This window comes from Squalius cephalus, assembly GCF_949319135.1.
Source record: "Squalius cephalus genome assembly, chromosome: 13".
Classification (NCBI taxonomy): Eukaryota; Metazoa; Chordata; class Actinopteri; order Cypriniformes; family Leuciscidae; genus Squalius; species Squalius cephalus.
This window is the reverse complement of record NC_137134.1, coordinates 32,070,025-32,087,869: the sequence shown is the minus strand read 5'-3', so window position 1 is coordinate 32,087,869 and position 17,845 is coordinate 32,070,025. Positions and strand designations below refer to the sequence as shown.

The 17,845-nt window shown below is 38.0% G+C and overlaps 1 protein-coding gene across 1 annotated transcript; it reads left to right on the top strand.

Annotated features, from left to right (window-relative positions):
• Positions 1–14,294: 14,294 nt before the first annotated feature.
• LOC307169981 (ladderlectin-like) lies at positions 14,295–17,163 on the top strand (the record flags this gene model as incomplete). Its single annotated transcript, XM_079890889.1, has 4 exons — positions 14,295–14,303; positions 16,491–16,616; positions 16,794–16,908; positions 17,096–17,163. Coding segments are annotated over 4 exons (318 nt in total), but the record flags the coding sequence as incomplete, so codon positions are not given.
• Positions 17,164–17,845: the final 682 nt, after the last annotated feature.

Below are 17,845 nucleotides of genomic sequence, written 5' to 3'. Positions count from 1 at the left end.
CAAATGTTTTAAGTTCAATTTCTTAATTTTAAGTTCAATAGTAAGTAGATTGTACTAGATAATAACAGGTAAGTTGTACAGAGAAGTAGTAAAATTTACTTAAAATGTATACATTGTTACGAGGATTTTATCAAGTAAATCATATAAGTTATTTTTTCAGGGTACATTGAGTAAAATTTACAAACAAAGAATGAGTGAAATGTACATTACTGGAAACAGAGTATTGCAAAGTAAACTTCAAATGAGTAAGTAGAACTTACTCCACAAACTCTAACTGGTCAAGTTAAATTTACTTATGCTTTTTAATTTTGCCTAACTTAGTAAATTCCATACATGTGACATTTACTTAAAAAAATATGAATGCAAAAACTTGCAAAATAATTTTTTTTAAAAAAGAAGCCAATTTTACTTTTTCTTTTCTTCAGTGAAGAACCTTGAACCCTGGCACACTTGCACGCAAACAGGAACTCAAGACACATGTACATTTGAACATTTGACCTCTCTTAATAACTACTATAATTATTTATATGCCAGGAATGATAAAGTTTGATCTTTGCCCATAGGACACCTTGGATGTTACTTCCTGATATTATTTGTATAAATATGACCCATCTTCATTCAATAGATATGGAGAAACCCTCTGAATAAATGTTCTTCCTGAAGTATTTTTGCACTTTGTGTTTAAATTCATTGAGAACCGCCGTGTGCAGCATATGAGTGCATGCAGACATTTAACTTTTCCTGCTTATTACTTTCAGGTTCATCATGGCAATGCTGAAAAGTTGTCTGCTTCTTTTCATTATCTTCTCCATGGGGGATGCAGAAGGTAACCAAGACATTTATTTAGTTAAAACCCAAACATTTTGGAAATGTACAATATTCCATTGACTAGGATTTGCATGATTAATAAGGGGTTTACAGTGTATAAAGTACACATATTTTCAGCACATAATCACACAAACATAAAATAAGCTACATAAATAAAAAATAAAAACATTCTTTGCAGTGAATGTTACAAGAAATATTAATGGACTGGATGCAGTTGATTTAGCCCAAAAAAGCCCTGCCAGATGGATAATTTTTGAACGCCGAAGCTACAAGTACTTTTCTCAATCGACTGACTGGATCACAGCAGAGGTAATGTGTAACTAAATTAGGTGCCTTTAACTACATCTAAAAAGACAGATGTAAAGACATATGTCACAATAAGTGCATTATCAAATGATTAATTTAAAATGATAGAAATGATTCTGTGGTGAAGTAAGTGCAACAGAAAAAAACAAATGTAATTTCTACATGGAAAAGTTAGTTCAGGCAAGAATTTACAAAACAAAGCAAATTCTATATTAGTAGTCAATTCAAGCTTGTAGAAATTAAACCGTAAATATCAACGATATAAAATTAAGTAAAACCTACTCAACTTTTATAATTCTGTACTAAACTAAATTAAATGAATTAAATATAATTAAGTACTTGTCACGTTGTGGGCATAGACAGTATATAAACTGGACACAGCGACCCCATTGGTTTCAACGGAGAAAAGTGAAGCAAATTAGAAGCACTCATTTCCTGATTGCCGAGCGAACTGCGCTGACTCAAACTGAGCTTGATGACGTGGATGTGACGTGAGCAGCCTGTCTGACAGTTGTAAGTCTTCTAGGAGCTGTGCCAAGAAAAATCTGAATCATTCCCTTCCGAATCTCGCAGAGACGGAGAGCGTGAGTAGGATCTGTCCATAAGCTAGGAGCAGGAGCAACTTTATGATTCTCTATGGGCTTCTCCCTTGACTTTATCGGACTTTATGCCTCCACGTCCCTCCGATTGCCTGCGAGCTTCTCCTCCTGTCTCTACGGTAATTTCCAGAGAGTCGCGTGGTTATGATGCAATCGTTAGCCTGTTTTTACAAAAACCCACTGATTGTGGGTTGTGTTCCTTGTTCCTGTTTCATGTATGTCATGTGATCTCGTTCTAGTCATGTGATCCTACCATGTGTTCCCTTGTCTGATGTGTCATGTTGTCATTGGTTCATTGTTTCATTGTTCACAGGTGTCCCTTGTCCAGTCATTAGTCCTGTGTATTTAAGCCCTCATTTTTGCCCTGTGTCTAGTATTGAATGTTCTGAGTTTTGAATTGTTCTTGTTCTGAGTTTCCAGCCTTTGTTTTATGTTTGATAATTAAAGTTGCACTTGGGTTTGCTACATCTTGCCTCAGTGGATCATTATGTTACAGAACTATCTACTTAAAGAGATAGTTCGGCCAAAAATGATATTTAACCCATGATTTACTCACCCTCAAGCCGTTCGAGATGCATATGTCAATCTTTTTTTAGACGAACACATTTTCAGTTATTTTAGAAAATGTCTTAGATCTTTCAGTGGTTATAATGTGAAGTTATGGGGTCCACTCCTTCAAGTCCCAAAATGTGCATGCATCCTTCACAAAAGTAATCCATCCGGCTCCAGGGGGATAAACGAAGGCCTTCTGAGGGTAATCCGTGCGGTTTTGTCGTAAAAATGTACATATTTAAAACTTTATAAATGAAAATATCTTGCTTCCGGCAATGGTCGACGTGCGTTCACGGCAGATGGATGCCGGCGTATGACGTAGGACGTCAATGAAAAATGATTGACATATGCATCTCGAACGAGTAAATCATGGGTTAAATATCATTTTTGGCCGAATGTTTAGTTCAATAGTAAGTATATTTTACTTGATAATAGCAGGTATTGTAGGCTACAGGAGTGCGTTTCCCATACAACGACGTAACTCGCTGCTTCACTACAGTACGATGCATCTTTGAAGAAATCAACTAGCTAGTCACGACTGTTTCCCGAAACCGTATTGTTGCAAAGTGGTCGTTCAACCACGTTGGTTTATGACGTCACGCACGTGGATGAGTATTAACTTATTTTAATTAATATGTTTGAGATCTAATTATAGAAGTTTTGATATAAATCACAGACATGGCATCTGATGACTATTTCTCATTTTTCTCAGTTATTTTGCTTTATTTCCAGATTAGATCATAGGCTCGTTCTTATAGTAGAGCTTGTTCGCACATGCGCACTCTTCAAAAAATGACGCTTTAAATCTCTTGACAAACTAAAAGATGTAAGTGACATTTGTATGTATTCTAATTAAAGATAAAGATTGTAGACTACTGAATGTCAGCTTGCTTATTTTGCTTAAGATAAGGATTTATTGAGTCCACACGTCATGTAAACTAGAAACTATGCTTTAACCACAGGGGAGCGTTTCCCAAAACCATAGTTGCTAACTAAGTTAGCAACTTTGTTGGTTGCAATGCAATTTCCCATTGCCAACCAACTAAGTTGCTAACAGATTAGCAACTATGGTTTTGGGAAACGCACCCCAGGTCGAGAGCTGTCGTTCCAACAACTTTGCGATGCTGTTTGCGAATGTTCGTTAGAATGATGGTTTCGGAAAACACCGACTCAGAGCAGTAGCAGTAAACTTGACTTAAAATGTGTTTTAGTGCAAATTTAGGATTTTAAAAAGTAAATCCTACAAGTTATTTTTTCAGTGATATTAAAGACACCTACTATAAAGTGGGAATGTTATTTTTTATATTAAAACTTTCTTTATTGCAAATAAATAGTACAGAAAACTGGTACTGAGCAAATAATCAATTAGAGCAGACTTTATTTGCAAATGTCAAAAATGTTGCCACTTGCTTTATGCAAAAAAAAATAAAAAAAAATAATTTGTATTGACAATTAATTATTATTTTTTTGTCTCTTTAGATAAACTGTCAAAGTATTGGTGCGAATCTCGCATCTGTGCATAATCAACAGGAAAATGATTTCCTGCTGAATCTGTTGCCCTCTTCTTCCACACGTACTTGGATTGGTGCTCGTGATGCTGTAAAAGTAAGTTCAATTGTCTGTCCTACACTCTAAAAACAATGGGTTAAAAACAACCCACGAGCTGGGTAAATATAGGACAGAACTCATGCTGGGTTTATTTTACAGCAAATTGTTTTTTTTTATTTAACCCAGCATAATGGGTTGATTAATCCATAAGAGTTGATTCTTTTCTTTTACAGTACAGTATATTTTATATAATTTTTAATACATATTGCTAACATTTAAGCTTGTTTAAGAAATATTAGAAGTAAAAATTAAACATTTATTAGTAATTCAAGTGTAATCGACCAGTCCGTAGCGGTGATGGATCTTGTGCCGGCACTTGGGTCGTGTTCAGCAGGGGAACCTCTAACTTCAGACCGCCGCCCTGCATTTCTCTCGTAGCCGAAATATGAATGACTCAATAACCTGTCCATAAACAATCAGTGTACAGTTATGAGAACATATTTTAACACCACACGTATTTATGTTCTGCATATTTTTGAATAAAATTTTATGCAAGGCATCCGGCGTTTCCATCAGGCGAAAAGACTAACGTAACTCTCATCGCGCCCCTGTATTTGCCCCTGTGTTGCTTTGCATAAAATGTAAACAATATACAGCACAATAACGAATTTATAGATAAAATAAAATGTACACAAACCTGTATTTTACAGAAGACATGCACCATTTTGACAGTGCTGTGCTCTCTCCTGAAGTGACCTGTGGCAAAAGCCTACGATAAATAACACACCCAAGCTCTGGGTAACACAAGAAAACTACCCAAATACTGATAAAATAACCCCCCAAAAATACCTAAAAGGCTCAACCCAGGATTTGGGTAGAAAAAAAGAACCCAATTTTTGTTTAGAGTGTTAAGAGACCTATCGTTTGTCAAACTAAAAATTCTGCTTTAAACAGTAAAGGCAAAGTTTCTAATGAAGATGGTTTGACTTCAAATCTGAACTTCGCTTCTTCCTGAAGTCTGACAACAGTAGTGCACTCTTTGTATTCACTGTCTTCACTCTTTAGGATGGACGTTGGTTGTGGAGTGACGGAAGTGTGTTTTTGTATACCAACTGGTGCTCTGGAGAACCTAACAATTTAAATCGTCCCGAGAACTGTTTGGAGATCAACTATTCCTGTAAGAATGCAGTCTGTTTTTTTTAATACTTTCAGTTATAATTTACAATCCAACAATTTTACATCATACAGTAACATGAAATGACTCAATTTGGATTTCACAAAGTGCCTTAAGTTAAATATTCCATTTTATTTTGATTCTAACACCACTTTAATGATCAGAATAACTGATTTCATTATTCCATCTTACAGCTAACCGTTGCTGGAACGACAGGCACTGTCCAAGCGCAATGCCCTATATCTGTGTTAAGGACCTGTGAGACCGTCATGCTGCTCCACAGTTACTTTGATTTAACTACATTTACTACATCTTTCCAAAATTTCAAAAATGTTATTCTGAAATCAAATCTCTTCTCAACTTTAATGTCTTTTCCATATCTTCTCTCAAACACTCCTCACATTAATAAAAGCATTGAAAAAAAATAAATTGTGCATTGTGGACAATTAAAATCATGTATGTAAAAATATAAGTATATTGTGTAGCAAGGTTTGAGGATATGAATTAGAATGGCATTAAATTATATCATCATCAGGGGCGGGGTTTAAGCTGCACACATGCTTCATCACTGGCAAAGATTTTTTTTTTTTTCATCATTGGCAAAGAAGACATTTGCATGTTTGTTTCCTGGATTATAAGCAAATATGCAACTCATCCAGGGCCCTTTTTGTTTTCTGTCGTAGGCTATATAATATACCAATATTTCAGTGTGAGAAACCTCTGCAAACAAATCAGAGATTGAGTGAACTGTTCGAATGAATCAAACTGAATCACGAACAATTTCAGACCATTTTCTAAAACTGTTTAATTAGATCAATAGTGATTTATTCACTATTCTGGCATTGCTAGTTCTGATTCTAAACCGCTGATAGAAAACACAAAGGACATGATCATAAAAAAAATATTCTCGTTTCGAATGTAATCATCAATATTTTACTGGTGCACAGTGAGTATTTCAAAAAGGGTCTGGTATCGCAAAAAAATTTAAATGATTAAAATCATTTTAATTCAGCGATCTGCATCAAATTGTTTTGTTTTGTTTTTTTGTTATGGCAGCAAATTAGTTTTTGGTTTAGGCCTATTTTTATTTGTTTCAACTAGTTTTAATAACATCCTTTTATTTGTACATGGTCGTCAGTTAATTTTACACTTGCACAATTATTTCGCCAATTCATTATCTTCGAATTGCGGTGATTTCAGTGAGCAAATATATGAGTTAGTACATGCAAGTGAATCAGTGAATCGATTCTTCAGTTTGTTCATGAACCAAATAATTAGCGTCAGCATGCCAACATTAGGCTTGTTTGAGATGAGCAAAATCTGCGCAGAACCGATCACCGGTGATCCCCGCGAGATGCATGCCGGTTAGAAATGTGTCCTAGTGTGGTCCGCCTTGCTCTGATGTCATGCTGACGCATGTCAAAAAACTGGTCTACTATTTCCGGGCTATTTTCGAAGTGTGGATCCATGCTCACTATGGGTTCACTGAGATTCATGAAAATATTGAATTGAAAATACTGTAATAGCTCAAATCATTAAACGGGCCGACACAATCACTGTATATGATGATGTTCTTGATGGGGGATTCAGAGACAGACTGAATCTGGACAATCAAACTGGATCTATGACCATCACAAACACCACAACTGAACATGCTGGAGTTTATATATAGATCAACAGCTTCAATGGGGGAAAGATCTTCAGTGTCGCTGTTTATGGTGAGTGTGAGTCATTTAAAATATTTAAAAGCAAGTCATCATCACAAACACCATAACGTATTTGGTTACTATCGTAACCTCGGTTCCCTTTCGAGAACGGTCACTTCGTATTGCGTAGCTATACGCAGTGGGGGCGCCATGTAAAATGCCAAACTAAGTAACTGGTTGCCTACTGCGGCTCAAGATCCCTGAGCTCACAGAAACAAGCCAGAAACCAATTATACATATTGAAAAAGGCCGGACACCGTCGGGCCTGATAATATATATATATGTTCATACACCCATATCCAACCTAATATACCAATAAGACCGGACACCGTCAGGTCTTTTATGTATAAGAGATATCATAACCAGCCAGAGGCGGATTTTATAATAAAAAATGAATGGTGTGCTTATGAACATTGACATGACATGTGGATAAGACCAGACACCTGTCGAGTCTAAATCATACAGAAAGGACCTTCGCCTGCAGGGAAGGTACCTCCATGTTATAGAATTTCACAAATGTGGAAGGCGAGGACCAGCCAGCCGCCGCATAAATGTCCTGAATAGAAAACCCAGAGGACCAAGCCCAAGACGAGGCCATGCCTCTAGTCGAATGGGCTCTAGTACCAATAGGGAAAACCTGACCAACTGAGGGATATACCAGAGATATGGCATCCACTATCCACCTGGACAGCCTTTTCTTCGTGACTGGAGATCCCTTGGATCAGCCACCGAAGCAGACAAAGAGCTGTTCTGAATGTCTAAAAGACACAGAACGCTCAAGATATATTCTCAGTGCTCTGACAGGGCAGAGCAAATTAGCCTCCCCATCCTGTGTGGAAGGGGGAAGAGCTAACAATGTGATAACCTGTGCTCTAAACGGTGTTGAGAGCACCTTGGGTACATAGCCATGCCTGGGTTTGAAGGTTACTTTAGAGTCACCAATTCCAAACTCCAAACAGGAGGGGCTCACAGAGAGCGCCTGCAGATCTCTCACTCGCTTGACAGATGCCAGTGCCAGCAGGAGAGCAGGGGATCATTGAAACGGGGGGAAATGCATAAAGGGGGAGGCTGGGCCAGTGATGGGCCAACGCATCCCTGCTCTTCGAGAAGAACACTGCGCAGAGGTCGACTTCTGCCTCGCCAAACACACTCTATATCAGACGCACCTTCTGAGGGTTCAGGGACCACTCGCCTTGGGGAGTGTTGCCCCGTGACAGCATATCCGCACCCGTATTCCAAATACCAGGGTTATGTGCTGCTCTCAGAGAGCTCAGATTAGCTTGCGCCCAAATAAGGAGGTCTCTCACCAGGGCGAACAGGCTGCCCGACCTAACTCCGCCCTTGCGGTTTATATATGACACCACTGACGTGTTGTCCGTGCGGACTAAGACCTGGTGTCCCCTGAGGTTTGGCAGAAATGGTTTGAGGGCCAAACAAACTGCTTTCATTTCCAGTTGATAGACAGTTGATATGTAAGCTCATCTCCGTGCTCGACCAGAGGCTGGAGACAGGCTTGCCCTCGTGCAGCGCTCCCCAACCTCGGTTAGAGGTGTCTGTGAAAACCACTTTCCATGTGGAATTCACCCCCATGGTCACGCCCTCGTGGTACCAGTTCTGAGTCCGCCAGGGAATCAGGGTCTGTAGACAACTGTGACTCACCATGATGCGCAGGCTGCCTGACCGCCATGCACGGGCTGGCACACGGCGTTTGAGCCAGTGCTGCAGTGGGCGCAAGCGCAGTAGTTCCATACGGAGTACTGACGATGTGGCTGCCATGAGACCGAGAAGTTTCTGAAACTTTTTCAGGCGTGAGCACTCGCCTGCCTTGAAGGAGGCTGCCAGCTGTTGAATAGAGAGTGTGCGCTCTGGTGTGAGCCGCGCTTTCATAGTTGTAGAGTCGATAACTGTGCCCAGAAAGATCACACTCTGGCTGGGACCCAGTTTGCTCTTGGATAAATTGATTTTGAGACCCAGACATTCCAGATGGCTGAGAATCAAAACTCTGTGTAATAAAAGTTTGGTTCTCGACTGAGCTAGAACCAGCCAATCGTCGAGATAGTTTAGCACGCGCACTAATAGTTTAGAACGCGGACTAGTTCTATCGCCCCTTTTGCTAACAAATTTTGTATTTCGGAGCGAAGCACGTGACACACGCTGCTTCTCACCGAAGTCTCGACGACCGCCTGAAACTTTGGGGGTCTGCGAGCGAATTGGAATTTATTGTGTTAATAACCCAACTCGACACACCGGGGATGGCTTGCCAGGCCAGGGCTCGTGTGGCTAGGGTTTGACACATGTTTTGGGAAGGGCCGCCTAGCACAGGGGGACCTGATACCCTTATATTGTGATTTGTGCACATACTGAGTGTTGGGCTGACTGTAAAGGCTTTCGCCTGGGGGCGTAATAAACGTTTTGAGATCTTCGACGTCAACCATTTTTTTTTCTTACAATCAAATCAAATTTCTCATGTTTCTCAGCTCGTCTTCCTGTTCCTGTCATCATCAGTAACTCTTCACACTGTTCATCATCATCATTAAATTGTTCATTGTTGTGTTCATCAGTGTTGAATGTGTGTGATGCGACTCTCTCCTGGTACGCAGGAATCAGTGTATTGTCCAGCATCAGTGTGTGTGATCTCAGCATCAGTCTCTCTCTACCTCTGGAGGTGGAATATCAGGATAAAAACACCTACAGCTGTGTGCTGAACAATCCCATCAGCAACCAGACCACACATCTGGACATCAACACACTCTGTCACACATGTGCAGGTACCACAGCACTGATGATATTAGTTGATATCAACCCTGATATCATAGCATTTATTCACTGAATTAATTTAAAGAATGAAGGAGCTTCTGTCATCATTTACTTGTGTCATTAGCCGCTTTCCGACCGGAGGAACCTTTTCACAGTTCCTAGAACTATTGGCTATAGTACCCGGATGTCGGCGTGTTCGCACCGCAGGAACTAGTAACGATTTTAGTTCTAGGAACTCCATTTGTAGGAACTCATTTAGGTCCTACTTCAGAGTAGGGTCTAAACCAGCGCTATAGGAACTATCCGTGACGTTTAGTATACGCTGATTGACCGAACGCACGCGGAACACCAGCACCCGCCATATTTAAAACAGCTAGAATGTAAACACAGATTATAGCCTATATATTTACTCCATAAACTAACTATACAAACATGGAAAACAGTGATAGATGGGTCTCTAAACCTTAAATGCTGAAGAGAAAATCCAACGCAACTTTGAGGTGACCAAGCCAAACATGATTATGTAGGCTAATAACCTTTTTTCATATACTGTCTACTTTCTATAACAGTTCTATCTAATAAGATATTAAACAGTACTGTTAGACAGATCGCTAACTAATAAACACAGAGAATGCGAGCATTGTTTGCTCTGGCGTTCTCAGCGCCGCCAAAATAAAGGTCTGTCGCGCCGTCAAAATAAAAGTCACCGTGCTTGCGTCACTCCCTTACCCCTCCTACCAGTTCCTATGGCCACTTGGCCAGTGCGAACGCAAACAGCAAAACCGAGTTTGGGGGAGAGTAGTTCTTAGAACTGTTTGGAAGTGGACAGTTCCTAGAACTAGTTCCTAGAACTACTTGGTCGGAAAGCGGCTTTTCTGAACAGTTTTTACCTTCTTTTTCTTGTGTGGAGCACAAAACAAGATCGTATTAGGTCATGACAGAGACTAATGTCAGCTTGTTGAAAATCTAAATTTAATTTATCATTTGTTTCATTAGTTTCTCCAGAAGGCCACGCCCCCTGTTGTGATTCTGTTGAAGCTGTGCTCCGATTGGTTGTCACTGCGCTGATGGGCGTGGCTTCTGCAGCCGCTGCTGTTCTTCTGGTCAATGACGTCAGAGCTGCAAGAGGATGAAAAGAGAAAACAGAACAAACATTATAAATAGTGTGAAATATATTGCATATATTGTTTTAAAATGAGTGTGGTCTAATTGTTTAGTGTTTGAAATGCTTTACTCTGGAACTGGATTGTAAAGGGTTTATTACTCAAATCTGGTGTATTGGGCCATCTGATGGCCAAAACGATACGATAAGTATTCTTGAATATTTCATTTTATGTTTCATGTTAGTTATGTTGCTGTTTTCATTTTAGGCTATAATTGTATGCAGCGACCCCACAACTTAGTGTAAAACTATGTCACACCAATAAATCCCTGTAGAATTGAACAGAAAACTGAATATTGCTTATTGAACTGATAAACAGCTATGAATCATACATAGACCTAAATGATAATTTAAGGGTATAATAAAAGAGTCAAAGTTGTTCATTACAGATATTACATCTTTAAAGACGGGATCAAAGGCTGGAAGAGCATTTCAACTTCTGAGTGTCAGAGTTCTGTCACTTCTGTTTGGGTTACATCTTGGGTTGGTGACAGAGCTCTGGCATTCCCGGTTTGTCATGTGTTTGTGTATAGTCTGGTATGTTGTAGCACATGGCTTGTGGGGGATTACAAATTTAAGAATATGTTTAAGATACTTCCTTACATAACATCACATGAAAAAACTAAGGTGAACTACACTGTATTGGACATTCAAGATGAACATGATGGCATCAATTTACTGATTAGAAGTCAGCTGTAAGTCAGCTGTCTAAACATTGTAATAGTCAGGGGTTTTGTTAGTCTTTGATCTTCCAACTAAGAGTTGAACTGTGTGTGAATGTTTACCTAGTCTTAGTTCTCGTGACCATGTGTTGTTTATACAATTTGGGGGGGTACCATTATCTCAGTTAGGGGGTAATTGCCTCTATTGTCTTTAGACGATTAGATTCAGTAGTCATTCCTAAAGGCTGTGTATAAGGGACAGCCCACTGAAATGCCTATAAGACAACATGTAAAGTTACATTAGTTAGATTTTGGAAGAACTGCAGCCGCGTCAACGCGAAGTCCTCAATAAAGAATAACTTCATGAACGTGAACCCAATTTCTCCTGGTTCTTGCTTTGAAAGAAAGAAAAACTTTACAACACTTGTCATGTATTTCCTTGTGCCATGTGCTCTCCTGTCAATTGTCTAGCCCCTCCCATCTTGTTACCTGATTATTGATTAATTTGCCCCACCTGCTTTCCTCGTTACCCTTTTTTGTTTGCTTCCCTATTTAGTCTCCCTGTGTTTGCAGTCCTGTGCTGGTTTGTTGTCTATGTTCCCTCGTGTTCTTGCCATATGCCATATGCCTGTTTTATTTAATAAAGATCTTGAGTTTCCTGAACTTGAATCCTCGCTTCACTATTTGACCAATCTGTGACACTGAGACTTTGACCTTGTTTTGAGGATACAGAGTAACCATATTCATTAATCTGTATTGTGATGGCCATTTTCGAAACTTTTGTTTTGAATCAGTTGTTCGGACTGTTCGAACTGCTAGTAGTGAAAGCAGCGGCAATCCATACCCTATTTAAAGGTATAGAGGACGATTTCGGACACAGCTCATCGGGATTATTGGAAACTCCCACAAAAATGTAATATCCGTTTATGCCCTGGGGGACACCTAGCTATTCGAATCAATGCACATAGACCTTGTGCTTGACCTTTACTCTTTGTAATGATTATGGGTTTTGCTTGGCCTTCTGCACCTCTAATATCTTTAAAAAAAAAAAACGACCTGAAGTTTTATACTGCCAAATAAACAGATGGAGCTGTTTGTCGATTCAAAAGGCCTGTGCAATATGTCCATTATTTAAACATTTGCACTACATGATGCTGGTATTAATGTAAAGATGAAAACATTAGAGATTTCATTACTTGCAATAGCAAAAGTTTGTTAAACAAAAGCGGCAATAAAATACTTGTCGTGGGACTTTCACGTCAGAAAATCAGCCAATTTCTCATTAACGCAGTTTTTCACGTTGAGCTATCACATAGCGACTGAATGTGTGAAGTTATTGATGAACAAAACATTCAAAAGTCTTTATTTCATTATGGAAAGTGCTGGGCTCATGTTTGTGCCTCACGCTCACAAGGTGATATATAGTTGATGGACCCCACTGACTTCCATAGTATTTTTTTTTTCCTACTATGGAAGTCAATGGGGTTCATCAGCTGTCTGGTTACCAACATTCTTCAAAATATTTTAATTTGTTCAACAGAAGAAATAAATTCATATAGGTTTGAAACAACTTGTGGGTGAATAACTAACTATGACCACAGTGATTGGCTGATGAGGGAGGAGTCTCTCAGTGATAGAAATATTGTAGAATGAGGTATCATGTTGCCATATTCAAATTTATATTTAAAAATAAAATGTTTCCATATTCAAATAAAGGTTTAATAATGTAGGCTAAGTGCCTGTTAAATGTATGCATCTTGAGAGATTGCAGAATTCAAGCAAAAGAAATCTAAAAAAAAAACAACCTTTTATTGCCATTTAGGAGAACTCTTAAAGAATAGATAGTTAGAATAGTTTTCGAGAAATCTATCTATCTAGGCCATCTATCTAAGCCATCTAGTCTATCTTACCTTATTGTTGTTGTTATGTTATCGTTGTCATGCTCAGTAACTTGTGGTTTTATGACATATAGAATGGATTTTCTCGAAGTGAGGAAATCAGTGCTACATTGAGTAAAATTTACAAAGAAAGAGTGAGTGAAATGTACTTGAAACAGAGTATTGCAAAGTAAACTTCAAATGAGTAGAAATTACTCCACAAATTCTAACTGGCCAAGTTAAATTTACTTTGTTAATTTGACCTAACTTAGTTAATTCCATACATGTGACATTTCCTTATAAAAAATATGAGTGCAAAAACTTGCACAAATTTTTTTTTTCAGTGAAGAACTTGACCTTGAACACTCCTCGCACATAAACAGGAACTCAAGACACGCACATACATTTGAACATTTGACCTCTCTTAATTGTTACTATAAATCTATAACTAATATGCCAGAAATGGTAAAGTTTGATCTTTGCCCAGGACACCCGGATGTTATTGCCTGATATTATGTGTATAAATATGATCCATCTTCATTCAATAGATATGAGAATGTTATGGTGTTACACAGGCTCTGGCTCTTCACAAAATCTTCCTCTGAGATTCTGACGGCAACAATTTAACAACCAAAGTGAGTTCTGAATAAATGTTCTTCCAGAAGTATTTTTGTGCTTTGTGTTTAAATGTGTGTGCAGCATATGAGTGCATGCAGACATTTAACTGTACCTGCTTATTAATTTCAGGTTCATCATGGCAATGCTGAAAAGTTGTCTGCTTCTTTTCATCATCTTCTCCATGGGGAATACAGAAGGTAACCAAGACATTTATTTGTAAAAACCCTTGCTATTTTAAAACATTTTGGAAATGTACAATATTCCATTGACTAATATTTACATGATTTAATAAGGGGTTTACAGTGTATAAACACATTTTTCAGCACATAATCATAAAAACATAAAATAAGCTACATAAATACAAATTAAAACATTCTTTGCAGTGAATGTTACAAGAAATGTTAATGGACTGGACACAGTTGGTTTAGCCAGTAGATGCCCAGCAGGATGGATAAAATTTGGACTCCGATGCTACAAGTACTTTTCTCAATCGACTAACTGGATCACAGCAGAGGTAATGTGTTACAACAAGATGATTTGGTCACATTTTATATTAGATGTCTTTAACTTTTGTAAAGACAGATGTAAAGACATGTATGTACACAGTAAGTGCATATTGTTTACTTCACCACAGAATAATTTCTAACAGTTTAAATGAATCATTTGACAATGCACTTATTGTGTACATACATGTCTTAACATCTGTCTTTTGGTAATAAAAATAAAAGTTAGAATTTATTTTGATTCTAACAACACTATAAAAGGAAGTTGTACAGAGCAGAAGCAGTAAAATGTACTTAAAATGTGTAAATTGTCATGAGGATTTTATTATGGAAGCAAATACGAGACATAAGTATTTGAAATTTAACAGCCACTGAATTGAAATATTTTATTTTGAAAAACATTTATCTAAATTTATTTGCTCTGAATTCACCCCTTTGAAATTATTTTACTTTGGAAACCATGTATCTGAATTTATTTGTTTCGAATTTACCTCTCAAAACCTGATGAATATTTTTCAATGCTCACAAATTCAGATAGAAAAAAAAAATCAACTTACAGAATTTCAGATAAAATAGATTCAAGTTGATCAAATTTGATTGCTCAAATTCAGATCTCAAATTTCAAGTTAATATTTTTCAAAGAAAACATCAGTCTAGTTCGACTGCTCAAATTCAGATAAAAAAATTCAAGTTAAATAATCACATGGTAACATCCGGGCTACCCAGGATAGGAAAAACAGTTGAGCGCCTATCAGAGCACGATGATCATGTGCACAAGGTATACAGTAGGTGGCGGTATGAAACAGAAATAATAATAAGAAGAGCATGACCATGAACACGACGACCTGTCTGTCGTGATCCAAGAAGTCGATCGGCACAGAGGATGTTAAACCTGTAAAGATGACTTTAATTTAATTTATTTTATTTATTTGACAGGGACAATGCAAACAAACATAGTGTCAAAGCAAAGTTCGTCACTGAAGTGCTGCATAGAAAGTTTATAGCAGAAGCTAATTTTCAACTCCTGTCTCTGGTTGGGCTTTTAGACGCAATAAAATGTACTCGTAAAATTGACATACACTACCTCAAAAAAAAAAAAAAAAAAAAAAAAAAAATACCGTGTATTCTCCATGTAAATTCATGCACCGAACCGTGACGCCCGTACCGTTTCGGTTCAATACAAATACATGTAGCGTTGCCTAGCTGACTTACCTACATAGAGAGACGAGTCACACAAACCATACCATGTGTTCCAAACATAATTAGCAACAACATACTTCTGTTCTGTCGAGCCCTGAGTCCGATTGTACATAAACGGAAAACTTACCAGGGCGCCTTCGTTTTCCCTGGAAGTCATCTTTACAGGTTTAACATCCTCCGTGCCGATCGACTTCTTGGATCACGACAGACAGGTCGTCGTGTTCATCATAGATATCATATGATATCTATGGTGTTCATGGTCGTGCTCTTCTTCTTTTTTCCATTCCATGGCCGTTCACTCCTTAGGAGTATTACCGCCACCTGTATACCTTGCGCACATGATCGTCGTGCTCTGATAGGCGCTCAACTGTTTGTCCTATCCTGGGTAGCCCGGATGTTACCATGTGAATATTTAACTTTAATTTTTTTATCTGAATTTGAGCAGTCGAACTAGACTGATGTTTTCTTTGAAAAATATTAACTTGAAATTTGAGATCTGAATTTGAGCAATCAAATTTGATCAACTTGAATCTATTTTATCTGAAATTCTGTAAGTTGATTTTTTTTTTAAATCTGAATTTGTGAGCATTGAAAAATATTCATCGAAATTCAGGTTTTGAGAGGTAAATTCGAAAAAAATAAATTCAGATACATGGTTTCCAAAGTAAAATAATTTCAAAGGGGTGAATTCAGAGCAAATAAATTCAGATAAATGTTTTTCAAAATAAAATATTTCAAAACTAAGTATTCAGTCAGTGGCTGTTAAATTTCATTTTATTTCAGTGATACTTGTTAGAGACACTTACTATAAAGTGGGAATGCTATTTTTTATATTAAAAATTTATTTTCTGCAAATAAATAGTACAGAAAACTGGCACTTAGCAAATAATCAATTAGAGTATACTTTGTTTGCAAATGTCTAAAATGTTGTCTTGTCACTTTTGCTTTATGCTAAAAAAAAATTGTATTGACAATAAAAAAAGATTCTGTCTCTTTAGAGAAACTGTCAAAGTCTTGGTGCGAATCTCGCATCTGTGCGTAATAAACTGGAAAATGATTTCCTGCTGAGTCTGTTGCCTTCTCCTTCCACACGTTCTTGGATTGGTGCTCATGATGCTGTACAAGTAAGTTCAATTGTGTATCCTAAAGAGACCTATTCGTTTGTCTAAACGAAAAATTCTGCTTTAAACAGTAAAGGCAAAGTTTCTAATGAAGATGGTTTGACTTCAAATCTGAACTTAATTCAAATTTAGTCTGACAACAGTAGTGCACTCTTTGTATTCACTCTCTTCACTCTTTAGGAAGGACACTGGTTGTGGAGTGATGGAACAGTGTTTTTGTATACCAACTGGTGCGCTGGAGAACCTAACAATTCCAACAATCTTCCCGAGAACTGTTTGGAGATCAACCTTTTCTGTAAGAATACAGTCTGATTTTTTTAATACTTTAAGTTATAATTTACAATCCAATATCACATCATACAGTAACATGAAATGACTCGTTTAGATTTCACAAAGTGCCTTCAGTTGAACGATCTATTTTATTTTGATTCTAACACCACTTTAATGATCAGAATAACTTATTTCATTATTTCACCTTACAGCTAACCGTTGCTGGAACGATGAGCACTGTTCAAGCTCAATGTTCCATATCTGTGTTAAGGACTTGTGAGACCGTCATGCTGCTCCACAGTTACTTTGATTGAACTACATTTACTAAATTTTTCCAATATTACAAAAAATGTTATTCTGAAATCAAATCTTTTTTAAACTTTAATCTCTTTTCCATATCTTCTCTGAAACACTCCTCAAATTACTCAAATTCATGTATGTAAAAATACTATAACGTTATTATAATAAAAAATGCATAATTTTTAACTTAAAAGCTAAACTCAAGTTGGCAGCCCTGTAGGATGGAGGAGCGAAGAGACAAGGAGGGATATTGAGAAGCACCCTGGGTTCACTGAGATTGAACAAATGTCTATGGTTCTCTTACGAGAGGTTCTCTCGTATTGCGTAGAAACTACGCTACGGGTAAAGTCTACTTTTCTCGAGATACTGAAGCCAAAAAATTATCCTTAATTTTCCATATCTTGTCAACGCAGTGCGGCAGCAAGCAGACCTAGGCAGGCTGACTAGCGTGCTCATTGGCTGCCTGCGGCAACTGCAGCAGCCTATGGCTGAGCCCAGGGCGTGACGTCACGCCCAATGAGCGCGCACAGCGCGCTTCATGCGTCACAGCCCGCGCAAAGGGGTGTGGCTTATAGCGTTTATAAGCAGGGATCAGAGGCTGCTTCACTGATTTCTGTCTCTTCAGCGAAGCTCTCCGCATCGCTGTCGAATCAAGCGACCAG